Genomic DNA, 25,894 nt, shown 5'->3' on the forward strand with positions numbered 1-25,894 from the left:
ATTCAGTATACTGGAAGAGATTTGAGAGCAAGAAGGCGAGGTAGCCGGCTGTTTTAGTACAGCGTAACTGTAACCGAGGTGGGTTGAGTTAAGGGTTCGAGCTCTTTCCTAGGCATTTTCTTTTTTTTTTTCTTTTGTACTCCCTTGGCAAAATTCATAATTTTCAACTTCAACACGTTGCCACCATTCCTGCTGACTCGAGAAGTTTGATTGACTTTTAACATATTCTTATTTATTTCCATTTACTCACTTTTAAGTTTATTGGAGTCTTAACGAAATCGTTCCGACAGAAGAGATACGAGAAGAAAAAAGAGCCCGGATCTAGCCTTTTACGTCACATCTCGTCGTCATGAACAAGATCTCGGTAGTACCGATGCTGCATATCGTTTGAGAGCCTTCATAAAGGCGGTGTATGTTGTGTAACCTCAAAGAAGGCTGACCGAAAGTGATGAGTGGTTGTGTAACACCAAAAGCACTGTGGCCTGGACCACGAGGTCTTGTATGTAATAGTTGTCTCACTATCTCAACGATATGAATTAATTAGATTGGGCTCGCAATCAAAAAACAAAATTTGTGTTTAAAGCTCTTTTGAATCAGACAAGTACATCAGCGTGTTCGTCTCCTTGAGATGTGAAAAATGATATGAAATCAAGAAAATCGGACGAAAAATAATAAAGTTGATAAAAAAAAACAGCTAAAATAAACAAATGCAATATTTAAAATCAAATTTATTCGTAAAACAGGTGGTTTTCAACCGATTTTCTGAAATAAAGACCAATGTTCATCATTTTTCAAGCTGATTTCAGCAATGTAAATTTCAAATTCCTCACAATTATATTTTTTACTTTTAGATTTTATCTATTAGGGCTACTCAAAATGTTGTTACATTTTTTTTTTTGGGGGGGGGGGGGGGGCAGAACAGAAGCGTTATACCTTGACGGTCGACCGAGTAGAGAGCCTGTGATTGGTCGAAGACTTTGGAACGCTTGACTCACAATTCTACACGAGTAGATGGTGGCGGTAGATCAAAGAAGGTATCATTTTTAATTACCAACTATTTATCTTGGTGCTAAATGATACAAAGTAATAATTTCGCATCAGAAAAAATAATTCGAAAGTTTCTATCTCTCTATTACAATAAAATTGATACCATGGATGACAAAATCGGCCCACAATTAAGGGAGTTATAGATTATTCACAATATTTTTAAAAGTTTACACTTATTGTCACCAAAGTCGTAATTTGTGTCCGATTTTTACCAAACAAAGTACAATGTCAACGATTTACACCCGCGAATAAAAAGGATCAAATAGCAAATTCTACAACATATTTTATTTTTGTCGCAAATTGATAAAAATCAAAGCACAATTATTCCTAACCGTTTTCATCTTTTAACGTGAAAAGCAGGCTCCATCTTCGTTCTGAATTGTTGTGACGAGAGAACGGGAAAGAGAATTTGATCACGTAATCGTTCGTCTTACCCGGCCGACGAATGAAATAAATAGTTAACTTGGTATTATTTTAACTTAGGACACAGTGAGACTTTGTGGATACGAGGTACTCTTTCCTGAAAAAGACATGTAGTTTAATTCGTTCACCTGTAATTAGGGTAAATAGACATGAATTTTAAGCTGAATATTGTGTTTCTCTTACGTATAATGCCAGGTTCCGGCGAGGTTTGTTGGGACAATGACGACTTTATACTCGAGTCCACTGTTGGACGGAAAACACAGTTGTGTATTCAGTCCATTGATGGACGGAAAACACAGTTTCCTTTTGCAAAGAGAGATTGATGAGATCTTGGAAGGATGAGATCAACAGCAATCGTTTCGGAAAATTTGGATTTCGTTGTTTTCAGAATTTGTTTATGTACGACAGCCTTTTTGTCTCCATTCAACGAAGAGTCAGTGAAAAACCCCAAAAAACAATGGATTTTCCATGGAGAGAAAAAAAAATCAAACCAAAGACCAACTTTCACAGAAATTAACATGTGTTTTGACCAAAAATTCAGTTAAACATAACAAAGCAGGTGAATATTGAAATCTGTCAAAGCTTAATTAATTATCTCACAATTGTCTCACAATCTTAACCCACTCGGCTACCACTACCGGAGACAGACCATCATTATTATTATCAATAATATCATGATTCATTAAAATGATTAATTTACGTTTTGTCTAGATACTTCGCCCTAATATATCTCAAAAAAGCAACTAAAATTAAAACTCATCATATTACATTATGAGGAACTGAACTTTTACATATGATGTCCAGTTGACCTGCTCTTCCTTAATATTCTAAAATTAATATCGTGTGGGCAATTTTAAATTCAAACAGGATACATTGCCACCTCTTTTTTTTCTATTTTTGACTTGCTTACTTTAATTTTAATCAATGATAAAAAAATAAAAATAAAGATGCCCCCTCCCCCACCACCGATCCCGTCTTGTGATAGAGATTTGTATGTGACTAGTACATCTTAGTCTTAGCAACAAAAAAAAAAAAAAAAAAAATCACATCTGACTGTGTCTGCACAATGATCAATGATAGATAATGAAACGAGGTACCCTTACTTGTGCCTTTTTACTTTTACTTTTAGATTTAGACTAAATTTGATGAATAAGGGATAATAAAATAACAATATACAGTACGGCTGTCATTATTCCCAGACGCCTGTCTGGGGATAATGAAAATTCGTTATCCCCAGACAGGTGTCTGGGGATAACCAATTTTTGTTATCCCCAGACACCTGTCTGGGGATAGTTATCCCCAGACGCATGTAGCAAGTGGCCAGAAAGATTTTATGCAAAATGCCAAACTAGGCGTGAAAAATACCAAATATTCTGGAAAAAATACTAGTGGTTGTGTCCCAAAACAGTTAATATATCAAGTGATATTTAACACAAGATGAAAGTAAATAGTGATCAAATGTCAAATCCAGCGCTTTAAAAAAAAAATATTTTAAATCAAATGGATCAATGAAATTTCTTTTCTTACTTTGATCTGAAAACATCAAACTGGCAATTCGACTTTTTATTTTCAATCAGGAAGAAAGTTGTTAATCATCAAATCTGTTCATAGTCCACCAACCATTTAAATTTTCATTACCTACCTACCTGTTAACTTTATTGATCATCTCTTGTTTCTATAATTTGCTCATTCTGGCCACAATTTTGAGGACGACCGGGAATAATTTTGTGTTGTTCGCCCCAAAGCCCAAAACCGACACCTGTTATTTTCCTGTCTGCTTCGCACAAGACAATACAATTTAGTATCACACGTCCACAAAACTAAATCCAACAACATATTTTTATTCGAATCAGAGATGAAAATAACTACCAAAACAAGGAAGCAAAAATGGTGGAAATATGTTTAGCTCAAAATATATGAATTTTTTTTTCCTCCTCTATCTGACCATTTGGTCGCTCTCTGAATATTTCTGTTTGTTTGCTTTTTAATTATTTATTATTTTAGACACTATTTGAGATCGGAGTGGGGACGAATATATTTGCTAGAAACTAGAAAAAAAAAACAAGAGAGAGAGAGAGAGAGAGAGAGAGAGAGAGAGAGAGAGAGAGAGAGAGAGAGAGAGAGAGAGAGAGTTTAATAATTAAAAAAAAAAGAGGTGGGGGGAGGATGGATGGGACATTTATCCCTTTCAACGTTCTGTAAAAAGAAGACGGAATTTAAAAAAAAAAAAAAAAAAGTGACGTTACCAGGATTCGAACCCACAACGTCGATTATGGTCAGGGCAGACGACTAAACCATTCGACCATGACACCCACTTCGAAGTCGACGCATATTGTGTTTATGTAGTAACAACTGATTTTAATGTTAGTTAATTGTATGTTTTTATAGATATTTTATTAACTTTCCTTATTTCTATGTGCATCTGGAAACATTCCATATTCTGGAATGTGGATAATTGTTTTAAAGAGCGGAGTTTCAAATATGCGTCTGGGGGTAATGAAAATTCATTATCCCCAGACAGGCGTCTGGGGATAATCACAGCGTATACAGTACAGTGAATTTAAATAAAACAAAAAGGTTGTAACTCTGGTCTACTGTTCAAATTAATTCATAGGTTATGGAGTCATATATGCTGATATTATATATTGTGAAAATGATATTAATATTGCGCTTTTATTACACCAGTCTCCTTTAACTTTGAATACGAAATAAACATTTCAGAAAGCAGCAATGCCACTCTTTCATCCATCTCTGCCATAAACAAGGGCAGAAAGGTTTTATCACAGCAGCTATCACTGCTCCTGCCTTAAAGACGAGATAAAAGATGAATACCCTCAGCAACGATACATCTGTATTGGACAGGTATTTATGGACATTGTTGTCAAATATCTATTTTTACAAATTTATTTGAAGTTATTACCTTTTTTTTGTCTGAAATCTGGAGTAAAATTTTTATAAGTAAGCAGTGACTGGGCTCTATTGGATGGTTTGGTGCCATGAATCGCCTCTAGTTTGATATTTAGAAATAAAAACAGCATAATTAAAAAAAAATAATTACACTTAAAAAAATAATTGAGATACTGCCTTTTGTCAAAGTCCAACATATATTGCCTTTTATTAAAATGTGCACATCAGGCGACTAATGTAATGCCCGGAGTCATATTATCATTGCAAGTGTACTAGTTGCGCCGAGTGTGGTGTGATGATGGGACCAGTTTCAGTTTCAGTTATATATTATTCTCATTACTAATATTTAATAGGGGGTGCTGGTAGCTCGGTTTGTCGAGCATTCGCTTCACAAGTAAAGGGCCAAGATCAATCTGGGGTGCAGTCGAGACCCTTCCTCTCCCCCCCCCCCGTTTTTATAATTTTATATATATATATATATATATATATATATATATATATATATATATATATATATATATATATATATATATATATATATATATATATATATATATATATATAGAATCGTGTTTGATACAAATATGGTACGAAAATATTTACCACAATGTTTGGGGCAGTCTACATCGATGTTTCAGGCTTAATTTGCCATCTCAGTCCTGAAGATGGCAAATTAAGCCTGAAACATCGATGTAGACTGCCCCAAACATTGTGGTAAATATTTTAAATAATAATATATATATATATATATATATATATATATATATATATATATATATATATATATATATATATATATATATATATATATATATATATATATATATATATATATATATATACTTCCATTGCAATTGAAACCAGGGTAAACTTTGGTTCTGCGGGCCTTACTGCTCTGGAGGACTAGGGATTAATCCAATTTTGAGTGTAGTTGATGCATATATAATATATAAATTTTATTTTTCAGGCTGGATGAGGAGCTGACCAGGTCGTCTCGATATTGGATGTTCATCTCCATAGTGGCAGCTTGGGCTTGGGCCATCTACCTAACCTACTACAACAGTCGGATCCTTGGTCTCATCATCACAGCCGTTATCAATAAATTTCTGAAATATGGCCACATTAAGCTTGGTAAGAGCAGTTTTCAGTTTTATATTATTGTTAATAGTAATATATGATAGAGGAGTTTCGGTAGCTCAGTTGGTAGAGCATTCGCTTCACACGCAAAGGGACCAAGATCAATCCGGGATGCAGTCGAGACCCCTTGTCCACCCAGCAGTAAATTGGTTGCTGAGCCTGTTGGATTTGATGGAAAGTACTTTGCGATAGACTAGCGTCTTATCCAAAGGGTAGCATGCAATTGCTATTGTCCATTTCATGCTATAGAAACCGGGATAAATTCAGCTCCATGGGTCTTTTAGCTTTGAAGGACTACTAATATATAATATGGGAAATTGGTAGTTAAAGCTGGGTTCATTAACTATATGTGGCTTTGTGGTCTTTTGGTAAGGCATTTGCCTTCTGACCTATAGGTTGCTGGTTCAAATCCCACATTGGTCAGTGCGAAGTGGAGTCCCTGGAAGGAGGCTCTTAACTCTCTCACTGCACTCAGGTGTAAAATGAGTTCCTGGTCGATAAAAGTGTTGTTTCTGTCAAAATGAAAAACATAGTATAAGCATTTTGTCTTGCCTTATATAAGTGTTGCTGTTGGCTTGGGACCCTATATAAAGGTTTTTGAACACATTTAGTGTATATTTCTTTTTATAAGTAGCACAAGCTCAAATTTATTAATACAATATTTGTTTTTTGGTAAATATGTCACTTACAGATTTGTAACAGTAACAGAATGCCATATTTTTATGTCAGAAGGAAAATGTTATTTCAAGAGCCATGGAGTCAAATAAATCCTGAAAATGAAATGAAATTCATATTAAATGAGATCACCTCCTTGTGTAAAAAAAAGAAAACAAAAAACCCCAAAACAAATGAACAACGACATACTAACCTTTGTCTCTTTTCATTTTTCTTTGAATAATCACAACTGATTTTCTAACTGAGATCAAGGTTATATGGCATGGCTCAGTATTTTCTAAAAGGTATTTCCTTCAAAAATTTTCACTAGTTTTTTAAGGTTGGTTTTGTTTTCATTTTCTTTTTTTCACAGGATCGTTCTCTTTCTCTGTCCTATCGGGAAAAGTCATGTTTAGAGATGTGCATCTCATCACTGAGGATTATTCTGTGCGAATGGAGTACGGGTTTCTTATATTCCGATGGTGGAGACCATATGTTTATAAAGAACTTACTGAAGGTTTGTTTTATTTGAGAAATAATAATGATGATAATAATAATATTAATAATAATAATAAAAATGATGATAATAATAATAATAATAATAATAATAATAATAATAATAATAATAATAATAATAATTGTAATAATAATAATAATAATAATATAATAATAATAATAATAATAATAATAATAATAATAATAATAATAATAATAATAATAATAATGACAATAATATTAATGATAATAAAAGTCAATTTTTCATTTGTTTACAGTATAGATATAATATATGTAAAGACAGACATCTATGTATATTAGATGACACATACTTATTTACAAGCCTGATAATCAAAATTATTATAATCTCATTATTTTAATGGAAATACTCTCAAACCACACCAAACATTTCCATTTCATTAATGATAAAACAAGCCCATTATTGTGCTTGGTTATCAGACCTGCAAAGTACAGTGCGTTTTTTTAAATTATTGACACATTTCAGGTTTGAATAACTCCAAAGTTTTGTAAGATTTCATCAAACAGTTTTTGTCATAGGTGCATAATTTATTTAAGTTTTGATTGATATACGTTTCAACACTGTGCGCTCTTTGGTAGCTGTACTATGACATCATCGGTAGAAAAGGGTAATTTTGACATAAACCGTAATTTACAGTGTGTTTGTTTTTAATCATTGACGCATTTCAGGTTTGAATAACTCAAGAACAGCTGCAACGACATCGATTTGGTTTTCAACAAGGAATCTAAATTTATTGAAGCTTTTTTCTGATATCTAGTGATCGTGTGTTTTAGCAATCGTCTGATTTAAATCTCCATTGTGAATGACAAGCTGCCATCATCTCTCCAGTTCGTCCTACATCCTTTGCAGCATGAGTAATGTGACAGAGCGAACGACTCTCTTATTTTTGTCTTCAGGTCACGCATGTCTCTCACTGGGCTTCAAAACACTCTGCTTTTCACATATCTCCATCAAAAAGTCAAGTTGGGTTAGATCAGGTGATCTTGGAGGCCAGGCAATTGGAATATCTCTGCGGATCCATTGGTGTGGGAAACGTTCATATAAAACACATTTAAACTCCACTGAAGGGGAGCCCATTCCGTTGAGAAAAAATATTAGATTAAAGATAATCAAATTGAGATATTCTGTATTATTCTAATATGGCCAAATAGTTTGCTGTTGTCACTGTTATATCGTCAAGAAAGAAAGGACCAACCGCTCTTTCCCCTGGTCAGTTCACAACAGACATTGACTTTTAGTGAGTTGATAACTTTATTTGGTTTTTGTTTCCTCCAATGTTGAACATTGTGTTTTTGTACATCCCGGACACTTAAAAGCTTCATCTGAGAAGGCAAAGTTTTCAGTGAGTTGTCTGTCAAGGTTAGAGAATCATGTCTGACAAAGCCAAAATAAGCTACGATTTATGTCAAAATTGCCCTTTTCTACTGATGACGTCATAGCTTAGCTACCAAAGGGCGCACATTGTTAAACCTTGTATCAATCAAAACTTGAAAAAATTCTGCACATATTGCAAAATAACTGATGAAATCGTACATAGCTCTCAAGTTATTCAAACCTGAAATGTGTCAATAATAAAAAGACACAATGTACGTGCACATAGATTTTAGATGGAACAATCATGATTAACAATAACACTAATGAAAAAAAAGCTGAGGACAGATCTGGATGGTAGGCTTATTGTCTTAGGAAATGGAAATTCAAGTTGGTTCACAATGATGCCAATATAATATAGAATGATAGTAGAGTGGGTGCATAACTTTTACACTCCCCCCCACACACATACAAATACTCACCCAACACACATATATGGACATGCACACGCATCCTTACATACACAGAAGACAACATGAATGGGTAATAACTAAAAAAATCATGCTGAAGATGGTGTTGGTGATGGTGATGCTCATGACTACTACAGGGGCGACAGTAATGATGGTGGTGGTAATGATGATGATGACAGATGGGGGTTATTTTAATATCAATCACTATTTGAAGGACAAGTTTTCTGGCCAAAATTTAAAAATTTAAAGTTGTTTTGTTTTTTTCGATATGGTAGTGGTAATAAAATCATACTTTGTATGTTATTTTTACCAATTGTATAATTGTTAATGGTTAATTGGTATTATTTGTTGTTTGTTTTCTTTTCTTTTCCAAACATTAAGAATGCAAAATTTCATTTTCAAATTGTACACTTTTTGACTGAGTCTTACTCAATTTGACAAGTGATCTAAATCGTTTTCTAAAATGGTTGGCAGTTCTGAACTGGTGATTAAATCAGAAAAATTAAGTGAAAGTAATTTAACTGATCAATTGTAAAGTGCTTTGAGCACATTTAGTGGATATTGCACTATATAAAAGCTAAAAAAACCCCCAACAAAAATTGATAATATATTATATTTGTTGAGCGCTCTTCCATATCATTAGGGAGTGCTCAGAGCGCTTTACAGGGGTTATCAACAATTCAATTTGGAAAATTACAAAGTCTTAAGATGCTTTTAAAAAAAACCATATCTTCTATTGAAGAATGCCATATTTCTTTTGGAGGTTTGTTCCTGGGGGTTATGTTGCTAGAAAAGGATCGTCCTCCACATGACACGTAAGAGTTCTTTCCTTGAATCACAAGCAATTTTCCATCGGATGACGAGCGAAGGGATCGGGTTGGTGTCCTCAAAACTTATTATCTGCCATTTGGGTTTAAAATTATGTTATTACATTCATATCTGAATTTGAGTTATGCTTTTAAAATAAACATGATAGTCTAAAACTTTTCCTCCTTGTTTCATTTACAATTTACAGATTTGTCACACATGGAGACAAGAATGTCATTGTTCATAGACGGATTTGAATTTCATGTTTACAATAGAACGGCTGTCTATGCACGTCTTGAAAAGTTGTTTGGTTTAAGGAGTGAAGATGAAACGGATGACCTTTCACCAGATCCTGATGTTAGCAAAAAGGCTAAATCGTAAGTGTTCATTATTGAATAGGAGTGTTCGTTATTGAATAGCAATTATTTAGGAAATGGCATTATCATATTTCAGATGTAAATAGAAAGGTCATAATTATCAGGGGGAAAATTACATTTTTTTTTTTTAAATTGTCATTTTACATCTACATAAGAGTAAAATGAAGCCTTTATCGATAAAAGGAACGAAATTAATGTCAATCAGCTCTTTGTGATTGTTTTTAAACAACTATTTTAATGATAAGTTCTCACTAAATTATATCAGACTATAAATGTTCGAGCTTACACATAGTTTTGTTGTTGGTACATTATATCCGGCTGGTGGATATTGTGAGTATTTTACCTAAACATATAGCATCAATATCTAAATTTTTTTTATAATCATGTAATATGTCAACTATGAATAAACCCTAAGGATTAAGAAATTAAAAAAATAAATTATCCAATGTTTTTATTTTTGTCTTTTTCTTTTTTTTTTTTTTGTACCTACTCAGAATACAAGAAATGCACTGGAGGGATTTGGTACCTGTTACAAAAATTGATATATCATCTGTAAGTCATTTTTCCAATTCATGTTTTCTTTCATCTCCAATCCTTCCTAGTCCCATCTACCTGACCTTTCATCTCCTTCATGTCACTGATATTCATTGATTGCAGGATAATTTAATGACCGGGTTTGATTTTACTCATGACATCATGCATTATATTTTATTGTTTTCACAAAAGAAGCAGTAACATAAATGTGACATATCTTCAGTTATTTGGTTGAATGTTTGTTACTAATACTGTATCTGTGAAGTACCGTGTAAAGCTTCTAGTAGAGTATCACACACAAGGGGTGGTGAGCGCAAGTGCCTGCATGCAGCTAGTCTTTGCATATGTGCGAGTTGAAGGAATAAGTCTAAGTACTGGTTTGTTCTTTTTGGTATAATCTTGAATTTTCAACTGTTAGTTTTCATTATGTGACTTGTGTTTATAGTAAGTTTTTAAAAATTCCGCCACAACCAGGCTCACTGCTCGCTTTGTGAAAACGGTAAAATATGAAAGAACAATTCCAGTTTTAATGTAGTAATCAATATAAAATATTCCAAATTCAAGGCATTAAGAAGAATGAAAATAACATACTGTAGGTATAAATAGTATCAAAGTTATCAGATTGAAAAATTTGGGAATAGGCACAGTGCAAGATAAAAATCTTAAAAGAATTTAATGACATAGTGCCAAACCAAGGAGAAAAAACTTGAGCATAAAAAGCACCCCCCCCTCCCCCACAAACATAAACCCAAACAACTTAGTAATTATATACCGCAATGTCCACCAATGCGCTTAAAGCGCTTTACAAGTGGTCCCTAGCTAACAGCAACACTTAACATATAGGACAAGACATGATGCCTGTTAGGTTATAATACACTGTTTTGGGACAGAGACAAGGCTGTTAATCGCCAGGTTACATTTTACTCCTGAGTACAGTGAGAGAATGTGAGTAAAGAGCTTTTTCCAAGGAATCAACTATGCACGGCTTTAAGCAGGACTCAAACCATGGAACTTCCAGTTCAAAGGTGAGTGTCATACCACTAGACCACTTAGCAGCACAACAATTTAAGGACAAATCATCCCAAAAGAATAAGCCTCTTCAACTGGGCAATTTGTTGAGGAAAGCTCTTTGGTCTTTTTAAAAAATGTATTTGTCTTTCTACTTTCACTAGCGCTGTATCACTGACACCTTTTAAAGATGTTTAACCTCGCATTTTCATTTTGTTTTCCTTTCTTCAGGGACGAGTTATTTTTGGAAACTACCTCATGCCATATAGCCTGTTACTCAAGTTTGAAAAAGCAGACATGGTTTACACAACGAAGCCAGCCTCCACTGTATTTGATCTGTTTATGCACGTGGTCAAGTGTGCCATGGAGAATGTGCAGCTCATGTTGGTGCCCAGCCCCAAATACAATGGGCCAGTTCAAGATGTGTAAGTTCAGCGGTTGTTGTTGGGAGACTAAAAAAAAAAACCCACAAAAAAGCTTCAACTCTTATATAGAGCAATATCCATTAAACATGTTCAAAGCGCTTACAAGGGGTTCCTAGCCAATAGTAATGCTTAACATGTAGGACAAGACATGACGTCTGTTTATAGCAATATTGCATTTTTTTTCTGACAGAGACAGCGCTGTTAATTGTCAGGTATTCAATTTACCTCTGAGTATAGTAAAAAAATGTGAGTAAAGAGTCTTTTCAAAAGAACTCAACAATGCGCTTGATTCCTGGACCTTCTGGTCTGAAGGCAAGTGTCATACCACTAGACCACATAGCCTTGATTAGTATACTAGCTCACATTGCCAACCAGTATGATCTCAACTATTTAGATAAGCTTTGAGGTTCAAAATTAAAAAAAAAATACTGGAATTTTTATCAGTATTCTCAACTAATGCTAAATGATTTTTCAAAAAAGCTTTGAGGTTCAAAATATAATCTTCAGGAACTTTGACTAATATGCTCAATTAAACGTGAAAAGTCTGAGATTTAAAAGAAGAAGGGGGAATTGAAAAAGACAGAAGGTCCTGAGTATTTTTTAGGCAAGGATAAAACATAATTTCATCAGCAGACCTCTTCACCTTCACTATGACGTGTTTGTATCTCATAAGCTGCTTGAAAAAGTATTTGTTTTAATGGGAGGAAATAAAACTGCAGAAATTTCAGAAAAAAGTTTTTAGGCCAAGGTTGATTGTTACTCTTATTGTCTGTCAAAAAGACATGAATATTTATGATTTTATGTTATGACGTGTAATGAACAATATCAAATATAACTCCTTTGAAGATTAAGAACTAAATGCCTAGCACATTTGTTTCTAGCTAAAAATCGTTCTCAAGCAAACAGCAAAAACGATAAAATGGTACGTAGATTTCAGAAAGAAGGGTGAGAGCTGACTGTTTTATGTTAAGTAATTTTTTTTTTTTCTATTTCCTTTCCTCAGACCTCCAAGGTACATGGGTGATGGGTTTGTCATTCTCATGTCTAATGATGTGGATATCTATTACTACATGGATGAACCAGGTATGCGCTGCAGCTCTTTATTGTCACCATTATGTTGTTCAAAATGTTTTTCTTCCTCTGTTTCCTTGCGGCCACCTCATGACTAGTGGGTTCAGAATCAAACCTCATAATTTGATGAAGCATATTTATGGAAAATCTCATGGTTCAAATATGTCACTTTGAGGTTTAGTGGTGTGATACTCATCTCATGATCTGTTGTTCAAAGGTTTGAATCCTGATGTGGGGTATGACACACATATTCAACCTCTATGCGGAAGTTTTGAATTTCACAGTAGGCAGTGCAAAGTTGAGTCCTCGGAAAAGGTAAAGGCTCTTGACTAACAAAATTGCACTTTTTACTCCTCAAGGTGAGTGCAATACAAGATATTTATGATCAAAAAGTGCTGTTTTTATTATAATGATTTCATTCTTATGCCGTTTATTTATTTACTTATTTATTTTTCAGGCATTGTACAGCATGAACTAGAGCAGATCCAGATGGCAGATGGAGAAGTCTTAGTGAAAAGAACATATCCTTGTGTTGGAGTTGAATTCAAATGTAACAAGAACACAAATTTCAATTATGGCCCTTGGGTCGACAGGCAGCGGTTAGTAAACCATTCCAAATTTGATTTCACTTTTGATATTTTCCTTCAGTTCCATACACTTACATGATCCAATTTGCTTATTACTTAAAAGTATTTTCAGTAAAGATAGTCAAAATTTTAAAACAATTTTATTTTATCTGATAAAATACTTGACTGTCTAGTTTTCATGAATTATTAAAAATAATTGAACCTCTAATTAAGGGTATGTTTTACCTTCTTTCCAATGTGTTTGTATTTAATTGCTTGAGTTCTGAACCACTTTTAACGATTTAAAAAAAAAACAACTTCCACCAATGTTGTTTGCCTTGAAGGTACCACGATCAATTATCTTTCCTTGATCAAATATTGATATGTTTAAAGAAAATATGCCTTTAGATACTTTATTAGTGCCTTATATTTCACGAGTAACGAAGAAAAGAAATTAAATAATGTTAGTATAGTAGAGTAGCAAATTTTGTTATCTCTCATACTCATCCCTCATTGTTAAAAACAACTCTATGATAGGGTAGACAACTAAGGTTTGACTCCTTTTGTTTGATTTTGATGTTTATTATTAACTCTAGTACTGCATTGGGGTCAACCGGAAATAACGACCGGTTCCCAGTACTTGCCTAGCAAGTTTGAATGACGTAGCTAACATATAGCGTCACTCGGGTTTGATCGCGTCATTTCTTACGTCAAAAACTAGCTTCATACTCAACCCAAACAGCTTAAATAAACTGTTTGCTGATTGGCTGAAACTAATAATATCAACCAATCAAACTTCGGCTTTTATTTCATAAAGAACACAATGGAATTTTTCCTGAATCAAGGTTGGGTCTGTGTTACGTTTCTACAACTGATGCGCGTGTCACTTGGAAAAGGTGTGTTACATTTAAACGACTGCGGCGTAAGTGAGGTGGGAATGGTGTGTTACGTTTATACAGCGGTCGAGGATCGGGGGTTAATTAAGTAGTGGCCCTTCTGCCTTTGGTTTAATTAGAGGATTTGGGTCATCGGGGTATGAAGAACATTGAGATTTTTTTCTTTTTTTCTTTTTATGTTATGAGTGGAAAGCAGACATCTACTGTTCCGGAATTGAATTAAACTATTAAAAGAAACATTTGACTTATAATTCATCTTTTTTTACAATCATTTATATTCTTATACTGATACAGGGAACACATTTGGAAGTTCTTTTTCCCAGCAGACTACCAACCATTGGTTCCCACACGTGAAGCAGAACCAGGAGAGAAGAGACAGTACAAGACGATGGAATTCAAAATGACTATCAATGCCAATTCTACTATTGACATACTTTTCACTAAAAATGCTGTATGTAATAACTAATTATTTTACTAAATAATTTTGATATACCAGTTTAAAAATGTTTTAAAAAACTCTAAAAGTTCAACAGCTTAATAGACTTCACCATTTACCGAACTTCGATTTACATAAGATTTGCCAGATTACTTTCTTATTGCTTTTGTATTTCTGGTTATAAAATTCATCCAGTGGTTGTTGGTAGTTCTCTGTAAGGATGTAGATATGGTGGTAATATCTTTTTTGACGCATGACAACACAAAAATCATTGTTGTAGATATGGTGATAATATATTTTTTTACTTCATGGCAACACAAATACATTGTTGTAGATATGGTGATAATATATTTTTTTACTTCATGGCAACACAAATACATTGTTGTAGATATGGTGATAATATATTTTTTTACTTCATGACAACACAAAAATCATTGTTGTAGATATGGTGATAATATATTTTTTTACTTCATGGCAACACAAATACATTGTTGTAGATATGGTGATAATATATTTCTTTTCACACTGACTTCATGACAATGCAAAGTGCATTGCAATAATTGGCTTTAGTCATTAGACTGTAAAGATCCTAAAATGACTGTTTCCTTTTCCAGATTACGCAAGCTATTCACATAGACGCTGGCAAAGGGTCCTACATTGAAGTGACCATCCCATGGATAACAGAGGAGAATGGCTACACAACTAAGGTCAAAGGTCAACTCATGTTAGTGGATGCCACTACTAGTATGTCATACAGATCTCTACTGGAATGTGAAACTCTAGAGGTAAATAATTTGTAACGTGGAAAGTGGTCCTTAATATTGTTAAAATAAAATATAATTGCTTTTATTTATCACATGAGGAAATTTGTATTTATGGTTTATTTCAGACCTACCACGAATGCAGGTTTCATCTATATATATAGGAATATGTATATTATACAGCTTTTCTAGTAGCCAAGTTATATGGCCAAATTCTGATTTTTTTTGTCCACCAACATTTTGGTGAAAAGTGCGAACGAAAATTGTATTTTTTCTCAGAAATAATTTGAATGACATCACATCAATTCTTAACCGTTCTAAAATGATTTATAAAGGTAAGGGTGAGATATGGTGTTTTAGATTGATGCAGATTTTCTGCTCAAAGTTCAGCTTAAAAAGTTAAAATACAGAATTTTTGTTTCTGCGCTAGTGCCAGATCTGCTATTTAATAAAAAGACCATCAGCCTCAGTGCAGCATCACTAGTTGTTAAATAGTAATTTTTTTTTCTCAAATGTGGTCTGCAGAAAGCAGCTCTTGAACACCGATTCTAAAGATGCTAGTGCAATGTTTTATCAACTCAGCCATCTTGTCTTCCTTATTGGTGATAGTCAAGCTATAGCAAACTTTGCCAGTTGAAATATGAATTACAAAAAGATGTATTGCAGGCCTTGTCAAGTTTCCTTTTTTGCATTGCGGACCTGAATGAATCTCCTGTATAACAATATGTAATAATATAAAATTTACTACCAGGTATGGAACAACTGTCATGTGTTCTGACAGAATTTGTATAACTCCCTGTAAGATTCAATTTTCATTTCATAAATTGTTGCCATTAAAGTAAAAAAGTAGCAATTCAGAGCCATTAGGCCCATGGAGCCATTAAATGGACAATAGCAAATGTTACCCTTTAGATAGGATACTAGTCTATCACAAAGTACCCTCTGCCATATTTAACAGATCCAGCAACCCAATTACTTCTAGGTGGGCAGGGGGTCGAAAAAAAATATCTCGACTTGACCCAGGATCCATCTTGGTCCCTTTGCGTGTGAAGCAACTGTTAACCAAATGAGCTATCGGGACCCCCTTTTAATCTATTATTGCATCTTATACAGCTGACCTGGACAGATACATGAGCTTTTTATAAATAACAGTCTTGAAAGAGTGTTGGTTATAAAGTGAAAAATAGGACCCATGATTGATTGTAAACAAGGTTTCTTTAGAGGTCATATGATATAAGAGAACTAAATTATAGGTTCACTGTTTGTACGCTTTTAAATGGTTTTCTTTCAGTTTGATGTGACAGCGTATTATCCGAAAATCTGGAATGCAGCTCAAGACTGGCGGTGTGATCTCACAGCCTGTAAAGCCTCTACATATTTAATTTTTGATCTTAAGCACTTTTTCGCAGGTAGGCATTATTACAGCTAACAATCACTTATATAAACCGTAAATGGCTGGGTTTTAATTTACTCTAATCTGATACAAATTAATTTTACCAAGAGAGCTGTAACATTGATGCGAGTCAGAGATTTCAGGTGAAGGTAAAAAAACCTGGAGCATTTATATAGTGCAATATCCACTAAACTTGCTCAAAGCACATTACAAGGGGTCCCTAGCCAACAGTAACACTTAACATGTAGGACGAGACTTGATGCCTGATAGGCAATATTACAAATTTATGCAACTCTATTTGGTGACAAGGTACTCATTTTAGACCTGAGAACAGAGAGAGAATATGAGTAAAGAGCCTTTCCCAAGGACTCAATTTTGCACTGCTCAGAGCGGGACTCCCAATGGTCCAAAGGAGAGTGTCATACCACTAGACCACATAGCCACACAAAGATAAGATACAGCGTTGTGGTATCGTGGTGTGGCATTCACCTTCTGACCTTTAGGTTTGTAGCTCGATGTGGGCTTTTCATTCTGTCATCACACTCGGGTGTAAAATCAGTACCTGGTAGGTAATAAGCATTGTTTAGTATAACTGTTGAGTAGGGACCGATTATAAAGTTCTTGGAGCATATTTGGTTGATATTATATTGTTAAATAATAAAGTCACAAAAACAACATATCAATTTTTACTGTTCACCATTTTTGTAAATAAAAAACATCTATAACCACATTACAGTTCTTTGAGAGATGGTTTTGGCTTAGACAATTTACTTGAAAATAGTGCTATTCTAGAAAATTCCTTTTTTCAGATCTGGTGAATGACTGGTCAAGCAAAGCGACCCCTGACCTTTACAGCTTCGTTCCTTACACCTGGACCATCAGCTTGCTGGTTAAACAATTTGAGGTTCTCACTCTGGCTAATGAAAACAACTGGGTGGACACATCCTCTCAACATCTGGAAAACGGTGAGTGTTGATATTTGTTTGGGTGTGGGGGGGGGGGGGGGGGGGGGCTAAGGGATTTAGCAATGCATTGTGAGGGGGGAGGGGGTATCCCACTTTTACAGAATTTTTAAAACGTGAAGAGTGAAGCTTTTGTCTCAAGGTTCAGTGACCTGATCTTAAAACTATAATAAATTTGACCAATCATGACATTAGTAATAATAATAATAATAGTAATAATAATAATAATAATAATATATAATAATAATAATAATAATAATAATAATAATAATAATAATAATAATAGTAATAATAATAATAATAATAGTAATAATAGTAATAATAATAATAATAATAATAATAATAATAATAATAATAATAATAATGATAAAAATGGATGAGGTTAATAAATTATATTATATTTATATCAGACTTATTTCCTCAACTTTGAGGCTTACTGACTTTAACGAATGTGTAAGATGTGTGTGTATGTGTGTGTGTGTGGTGTTTATTTTGGAAATACAGTAAGCTGTAACAAGTGTGTGGTGATCTGATGAAACTTATTAGTTGAAGCTAAAACTGTTTTCATGATAAAAATTTAAGAAGGAAAATAAGTTAAATTATTGTATCAAAAATCCAATTCTCTCTCCGTTTCTATACAGTTATTTATCAAATGATCTCTCACAATTGCATTCTGTCAAATAATGCTTTTAAATATATATATATATATTCAACTTATTAAAAAAACAAAACAATTTCAGCACACGTGGCTTTTTGTGGTGAAATGTTTGAGCTGTGTGCCACTTTTCCCTTCACCGACTTTCTGCCTGTAACCGTGCCTGTCAGTCTCGTTATCAAGGTAAGCAGCTTTTGATTGATCAAATTTAAATGTTAACATGTGTGACTAAAAAAAAGAATGAACGACCCCCCCCCCCCCCCCCCCCTTCCCCATGCCTGTCAGTCAGTCTCGTTATCAAGGTAAGTAGCTTTTGATTGATCAAATTTAAATGTTAACATGTGTGACTAAGAAAAAGAATTAACGACCCCCCCCCTCCCCTACAAATTAAAAAATCAATTGCACATTGCTTATCCACTTCATCATTCTTAAATTTAATTTATTATAACCCTTTTACTTAAAAAAAAGACTATTTTTATAAATTATGATTCTCAATGGAAAACCTTATAATTATTTCTGAAAAAAACCCCCAAAAAACAAACATATGTGCAGTAAATATTTATATATGCTCACAACTGGCTTCATGTCAATATGCGTCTGGTTTATATTGGGTTGCATACAAGAAAAGTAAGTAGCATAGATCACAGAGTTCATATTTATTTTAGTTTACTTTTTCTAGCTTATCTTAACATTATATAATGTTTGCGTAAGATCATAAATATCATATGTTTTCATATACTTATGTCATAGAAACACTTTTATTTACTATATTTGCTTTATAAGCTTATGTAAAAATTATATATTATAATGCTTTTTTATTCATTCTTGTAATTCCTTATTGTATTTTCCTTACATATTAATGAAGTTTATTTATGTATATATATCTATTTTCTTTCTTTCTTTCTTTATTTTAAAAATGTTTTTATTTATTTTTTATTCATTTATCATTTATTTATTTATTTATTTATTTATTTATTTATTTATTTATTTATTTATTTATTTATTTATTTATTTATTTATTATTTTTCATTCATTTATTTAATTATTTTTTAGTCTTTTATTTATACATTTATTTATTTATTTGTGTGTAAAAATAGTTTTGTTATGCAAATATATCTAGTTAATACAAAGTCCCAGCTTCAATTTCAGCCAAAACATAATAAGCAACAAGAGACGTAAATTAAAATTAAAAATGATATGAATCTTTAATTATTTATTTAAAGTAATGTTAATTTGTTTTAAAAAGGATACAGGAAAAGAAATCTTACTTTATCGCATTTGGAAATTCAATCTTGTTCTCAGTAAACCCGTGCTCTCAGTTATGCTGCAAGCGGGAACTTGATTTGAATTTTTTTTAAATGGGAGGGAGGGCAGATATCATACATGACGATGTTGGTTATGGGAACAAACATTTTCATTTCAAACTCAGCAATATCACAACTGAGGTCAAATTACTTAAATTTCTCTCGAGTTCATAAGAATGGAAAATCGAACTATATTGTTTGATTTTCTATCACGGTAAACTCGAGAGAGTTAAAGGCTCGAGATATATATATATATTTTTTTTGTTTCTTTTCTCTCAGGATATGTGTGTGTCAGAGTTTGTTCATTAGAAGTTGTGTGTTTGATTATGTGAGTTTTTCATTCTTACTATACAGATGCAGTGTCTCATGCAGTTGCAGTTCGTGCTTCAGATCTAGATCCATAGATTACTTTTTAATGATAAATCAAAAGGCAAATATTACAACAAGTTTAATTTCTTACTCTATTTGTCAGGGTGAGAACGTGATATGTAGCCTGTACCTGCCTGAGAACAACACGATACGCCATTCAGTCATCGCCATATCCCAGACTGTCAAGATTGCCAACCAGCAGGGAAACAATTCTGGACCCCCGTTCAGGGATTACGACAAATTGTGGAGAAACAAAACGCTTAAAAGGTGAAGAATTAAAATAAATGAACAAAAATTCTCACTTTGGATATGAGATTTACATAGATAATACTCAGGAAAGTAATCATTATAATAATGATAAGAATTATCATAACAATGATGATAATAATAATAATGATAACAATAATGAATAATAATGATATAAAGTAATAATAATAATAATAATAATAATAATAATAATAATAATAATAATAATAATAATAATAATAATAATAGTAATGATGACGACAACGATGACAATGACGACAATGATGATGATGATGATAATAATAATAAAATGACAATGATGATGGTGATGATGATGATGATGATGATGATGATGATGATGATGATGATGATGATAAGATGATAATGGTGATGAGGATGATGATAAAGCTGATGAAATTATGACTTTATGATTACAGATTAACATTCAGTGCTTTAGTTCAAAGCTTCGAAGGGCTAATTGATTAAAGAATATTTAGATGTGTACCATGTGCAAAATGTATTCTCCAAAATAAAACAAATGTCTATATTTGCAATTTTATCTTTTTAATTTCAGTGATGGTTGGGTAGATTGTTGGACGACCCCATATGTATTCCTGACTGTGTTGTACATATATTACCCGATGCCAGTGTTGACGACACAAGAGGACAACCTGCTCCATCCCAGCACTTCTGCCTCTGTGTCGTCTGACTATCCACAAACCAGTGGTTTCACAGACCAGCCGTCTTGTTCTACGTCTTACAAAGATAGCAACAGGAATACAGATCATACCACATTCGACCCCGGAGTTATGGAACCTGATTTGATTCAAGTGGAGCTGGAGGTGGCGCCCTCTATCCTGGTTCTTTATGGATCGTTACTTCGGAACCTCATTCATTTAAAAGTAAGTTGTGATGAGATACTCTATTGTTCAATTAATTTTTCACTTGATTGATAGATTCATTGATTCATTGATTGATTCATTCATCTTCTCATTGATCAAGTCATAGTAGATAATCAATGAGTGTCTTTTATTTGGGGTTTTATTCATTAGTTATATTAAAACCATAGATTGGTACAAGGAAGTTCAATAAACTTCTTTGTGCTTGCAAAACAAGGGATCTAAAGTGCTCTTTAAGTCAAGATAATTGTAGTGTTAAAGTTGTGTCAGTTTGATAAATTGCTTCTTTCCTTTTTTTTTCAATGGCCAAGCTCTCATATGCACCATGTGTTTTTACGCCAAAAGTTTAAATAATAGAAAAAATAATGCTCAACGTACACCTTGTATTTTATATCTATTATTACAACCTGTATCGATGTGAGATTTAATGAACATCAATGATAGGTTTTAATGTAATAGATGAAAAAGAAACTGTCATAAAAGACGCATTGCTAGACTGAGAAGTGATCAGTTTTCACCACATTCAAACTAACAGGTTTATATACTTTAATGATACAAATCTTACATGTGGAAATCCGCAATCTCGACTTTTGCTCTGTTTTCTTCTAATTGAGATCCTTTATTTTTGAATTTCCTCAGATTTTGCTTTTTCCATGCCGTTGATCAGAAAAAATCTTCAGAACTATGCCCAATCACAACTGGCTTCTTCTTCCTTGAGGCTTCTGATTGGAAATATCTACTAAACCCTTCTCGGCATGTCAATAATTTCTGCTGAGATAGCCCTTTTATTCATTCTAGACTCTTTTGTTTGCAGCTAATATTTTGCATTGATGCATTAAGCAATTTTCCCCCATTTTGACTTTTAGCCATCATCACTGATATTAAGGCTATGGTTACAATGTTTTGTTATAGTTTTACCAGCTCAGAACTAATTAGCATTTTGCTTAGCTAAAACATTCATATAAATCAATAATTAAAAAAAATTTCTTTCAGGAAAATTACCTGGGTGAATTTCAAAAGGCAACAGATTTTGTTTCCAACCCCAGCAAGATGAAGGACACAGAGGCGTCCTATGTTCACATTGAAAACCCAGAGAGTGATGACTCATTTGATCCCAGAATGTACCGTCCCTTTGCTGTCACAGTATCTGTGACATTGCATGATTTACACGCCCATTTAGCCAAGGTGGGATATTTACTTAGTTATTAATTTTCATTTTTATTTATTATATTTTTTTCATTTTGATGCACGTAAAAATGAGCGTGATAAGAGGCTGCATGAAGACTGGGATTATAAAATTATAATTAAAAGGTGAAAATGAAAAGGATTTGATATGTAGCAATTCAAATAATGGATGTTTTTTACTTGACTTTGTCTATTTGCTTTCTCTGGCTATAAGTTCAATGTCACTCTACCCATACTTGTATTCATCTCCTTCTCACAGAATTGTACATCTGATGGACTGCCCTGCCCCAGTGTCCACATAGAGCGTTTGTGTTTTGAGATGGACAAATCTTTCAGGGAAACCAAACTCCAGGTCTTGTTGTCACCCTGTGTCTTGTTGGCGAAGGATTCTCTCTCCGTAAGTTGTTATATCAGGATTAAGTTGATAAGCACAGACAGGAAACACACATAATGACTGAAGTGTTCTTTCAAGATCATGAATGGAATATTATGCCCTGCCTTGCCTTTATCTGAGCCTCAGTTCTAAAAGCTCCCCAAACTATACGTTTATTCTCTTGCCATTATGAATATAGATTTGCATACATAAATGTGCGGCTATGTGATCTTATGGTATGATACTTGCCTTTGGATCGAGTCCTTGGAAAAGGCTCTATACTCATTATCACTCCACTCAGGTGTAAAATGAATACCTGGCTATTAAAATCATTGCTACTGATGGAAAAAAAACCCCCCAACCCAGCTGTTTTAAGTGTTGCTGTAGGCTTGGAACCCCTTGTAAAGCGCTTTGAGCATGTTTAGTGGATATTGCGCTATATAAATGCTCAAATGCTCAACTTATTGACCTATTACATCTCAACAAAATCAGATTCAGATTCAATTTTTTACAAGGCGTCGAAGGCTGAACAATATCTTGTCTCATCTTGTGACAGTCAAATGATGTTTATCATGGTTGTGAGCAGATGGGTTACAATGATTGCATAACTCTGACCTTGCCATTGCTTTCTTGGGCAAGGCACTTTACACAATTAACCCATTTAATTCCTTTGTGATATTCGGTCATCTCACCAGAACAACTAGACAGACAACAAAATTCACACATTCAAAGAAAAACCCCCTCAAAAACATTGAAACACCAATCTGCAAACTCAAACATCTTCAAGTATTCATTTGCATCTCACACTATCAAAGACTGGAATGTACTTCGTACTATCAAAGACTGGAATGCACCTTGCACTATCAAAGACTGGAATGCACCTCGCACTATCAAAGATTGGAATGCACCTCGCACTATCAAAGACTGGAATGCACCTCCCGAATCATGTGTGAACACAACAGATTTAAACACCTTCAAGCGAAGATTATCAAACTACTTCAACCTAATCACCAACAATGGATGTCACATTCAACAATTCTCTCCCCCCTTGAATACAAATAATCAGAATTGAGTCGACTTCCAGTAACATTCAGATTCAGATTTGTAAAATTGTTAGTATGAAAATTCCTTCCTGCAGGGACCATACATGAAGTGTTGTGAAATGCATTGAGCATGGCCAAGCTTTGTAATCACACTACATAAATGTACATGTCCAGTTTTGTATGTCTTAGCTGTATCCATTTTCAATATGAATGACATTGGCCATTTTTAAACATCTACATTTTTTCGTGTTTATGTATTCCAGAGGTCTGCTGATCAAGGCCACCTAAAAGAAGGGCACTTGGCTCTGTCAGGGGTACAGGTCAGAGGTCACGCCATGTTTTCAATGGAAGGTCTTCCCCTAGACAGTGAGACATTGGAGTATGGGTGGCTGATTGAAGCAACCATCGGAGAACTAACTGGGAAACTCACAACTCCTCAAGTAGGTTTAAATGTGAAAATAGAGTTCTAAGAGTGTATATATCAAGTTAAGGTTGTACCTCTGTACCTTTCTCTTGTCTGCTGACGAAAACCCAAACCATCTTCTTTCTTTTTATACTCATTTTATCAGGTAAATTGTTAATTACTCCAGGTCTTTTGTAGAGCAAAGAGACCAATATCGATCCTGGTAGCAATCTTGATTTTTTCAGACAACTCTGTCTGCCTAGCATTGATTGAGTAGTTATTTCTGTTAGATCTTTTGGAAAGTTATTTGTGATAAACCAGTGTCCTATACATAGAGTAGCAAGCAATTGCTACGGTCCATTTAAGGCAACAGAAACCAGAATAAACTCTGGCTCCATAGGACTTATGTTGGACCATTTTTAAAATTGAAAATTATTTTTTTCTCAGAGCTTTCCCAAAAGAGCAACTAAAAAATGTATTGTTCTGTTGACATAGCTTATTGCAATTCCTACTTCACTTTCCTTAAGTCCATGAAAGCCTTATTTACTCCCTTCCACAAAGCAGCCATACTGTTTTACATTCAGGATCTGATTTTACTTTAAACTCTAACTTGACATGACATCTTACAGTTTTCACCAAGAAAACAATAACAGCAATGGGACGAGGGCTTTAATGAATTACAGCCCCATTCATTGATGTCACTGATATCTAAACTGTTAGGTTATAAGTAATAAAACAGGAATGATTAGAAAAAAAATTATATTTGAAATAAATTGAATGTAGCCGTTCAAGAGTTAATTAAATGTGTTCGTTCTTTTTGCAAGTTATTAAATTCTGTGCTAAGTGTGTATTGCTTGTGCATGTTGGACACTCTTTGCAATACAGTTGTAGTAATGAAAAATACTTAACACAGGACATTTTGAGTTAAGCCTGAAATGTTCCATGATAAGTAATTTCTTCTTTTTTGAAGCTGGTATTGTCAATTTTATTCAATACCGTTTACAGTCCACAGCTATTTATTGACTTTGAGTTTGAGTCGTAATGATACCAAACTAATGTTATATTAAATACGTTGCTTTTTTTCTATCATTTACAGCTCCAGAACATTGCTGAGTTTCTGCAGACATTCATCATGATGGTTGAAAATGCTGAAAACAAGCTCCAGACTTCAGTCCCTTTCAAAACGTGTCAGCACATGTTGAGTCAGGATCAGTGCCCGGAGTCCAAGGTGCTGCCTTTCCTGTGCCCAAACTCTGAGGAAATCAAGTATGAAATGATTCGACTCTCCGTGGATTTTGTCAGCATCTTTGTGGTCGAGTCAGGATCAGCCCTCAACTTTCAAGTAAGTCTATTGGAACTGTTACATGCTTTGGAAAAAAAAAAAAAAAAAAAAAAAATATACATAATAATGAAATTAATATATATCACGCATTTCCAACTGTACAACTCCAGGTACAGAAATTTGATCAATTGCCTCAAAAAAATATTATGTCTTAAAGATTTAGAGAAAGACTATGAGATTTATAGTCCAATATATGAGAATTGGGTGAAATTTTTTGTATTTTATATCATGGAAGGTTAGCATTAATTATTAAAGATTGAAAAGCTAAAATTTCATATTTCTGTGTATTTCATAAATGTTAAATTCAATTTTCTGCATGGGTTCCATCCCAACATGATACCAATTTGAGGCAGTA

At 33.7% G+C, this 25,894-nt stretch overlaps 1 protein-coding gene across 3 annotated transcripts in view; it reads left to right on the forward strand.

Moving 5' to 3' along the window:
• The first annotated feature begins 1,847 nt into the window (after positions 1-1,847).
• The window catches only part of LOC144970690 (bridge-like lipid transfer protein family member 1), a 111,609-nt gene continuing 87,562 nt past the window's right edge, over positions 1,848-25,894 (forward strand). The window contains exons 1-20 of one of the 3 annotated variants that reach the window (XM_078910588.1): positions 1,848-2,029; positions 4,192-4,332; positions 5,345-5,508; positions 6,542-6,685; positions 9,500-9,668; positions 10,163-10,220; positions 11,442-11,635; positions 12,639-12,718; positions 13,164-13,305; positions 14,463-14,619; positions 15,219-15,389; positions 16,657-16,774; positions 17,568-17,723; positions 18,461-18,558; positions 20,152-20,315; positions 20,869-21,196; positions 22,187-22,378; positions 22,638-22,775; positions 24,058-24,234; positions 25,294-25,539. In XM_078910588.1, coding sequence (XP_078766714.1) covers positions 4,295-4,332; positions 5,345-5,508; positions 6,542-6,685; positions 9,500-9,668; positions 10,163-10,220; positions 11,442-11,635; positions 12,639-12,718; positions 13,164-13,305; positions 14,463-14,619; positions 15,219-15,389; positions 16,657-16,774; positions 17,568-17,723; positions 18,461-18,558; positions 20,152-20,315; positions 20,869-21,196; positions 22,187-22,378; positions 22,638-22,775; positions 24,058-24,234; positions 25,294-25,539 — 2,934 coding nt within the window. In that variant the 5' untranslated portion in view covers positions 1,848-2,029; positions 4,192-4,294. The remainder of the gene's footprint in view (positions 2,030-4,191; positions 4,333-5,344; positions 5,509-6,541; positions 6,686-9,499; positions 9,669-10,162; positions 10,221-11,441; positions 11,636-12,638; positions 12,719-13,163; positions 13,306-14,462; positions 14,620-15,218; positions 15,390-16,656; positions 16,775-17,567; positions 17,724-18,460; positions 18,559-20,151; positions 20,316-20,868; positions 21,197-22,186; positions 22,379-22,637; positions 22,776-24,057; positions 24,235-25,293; positions 25,540-25,894) is intronic. The other 2 variants (XM_078910590.1, XM_078910589.1) reach the window with 2 other exon arrangements.

This window comes from Berghia stephanieae, chromosome 4 (genome assembly GCF_034508935.2).
Source record: "Berghia stephanieae isolate SIO BIC M18660-M18661 chromosome 4, UCSD_Bste_1.3, whole genome shotgun sequence".
Classification (NCBI taxonomy): domain Eukaryota; kingdom Metazoa; phylum Mollusca; class Gastropoda; order Nudibranchia; family Aeolidiidae; genus Berghia; species Berghia stephanieae.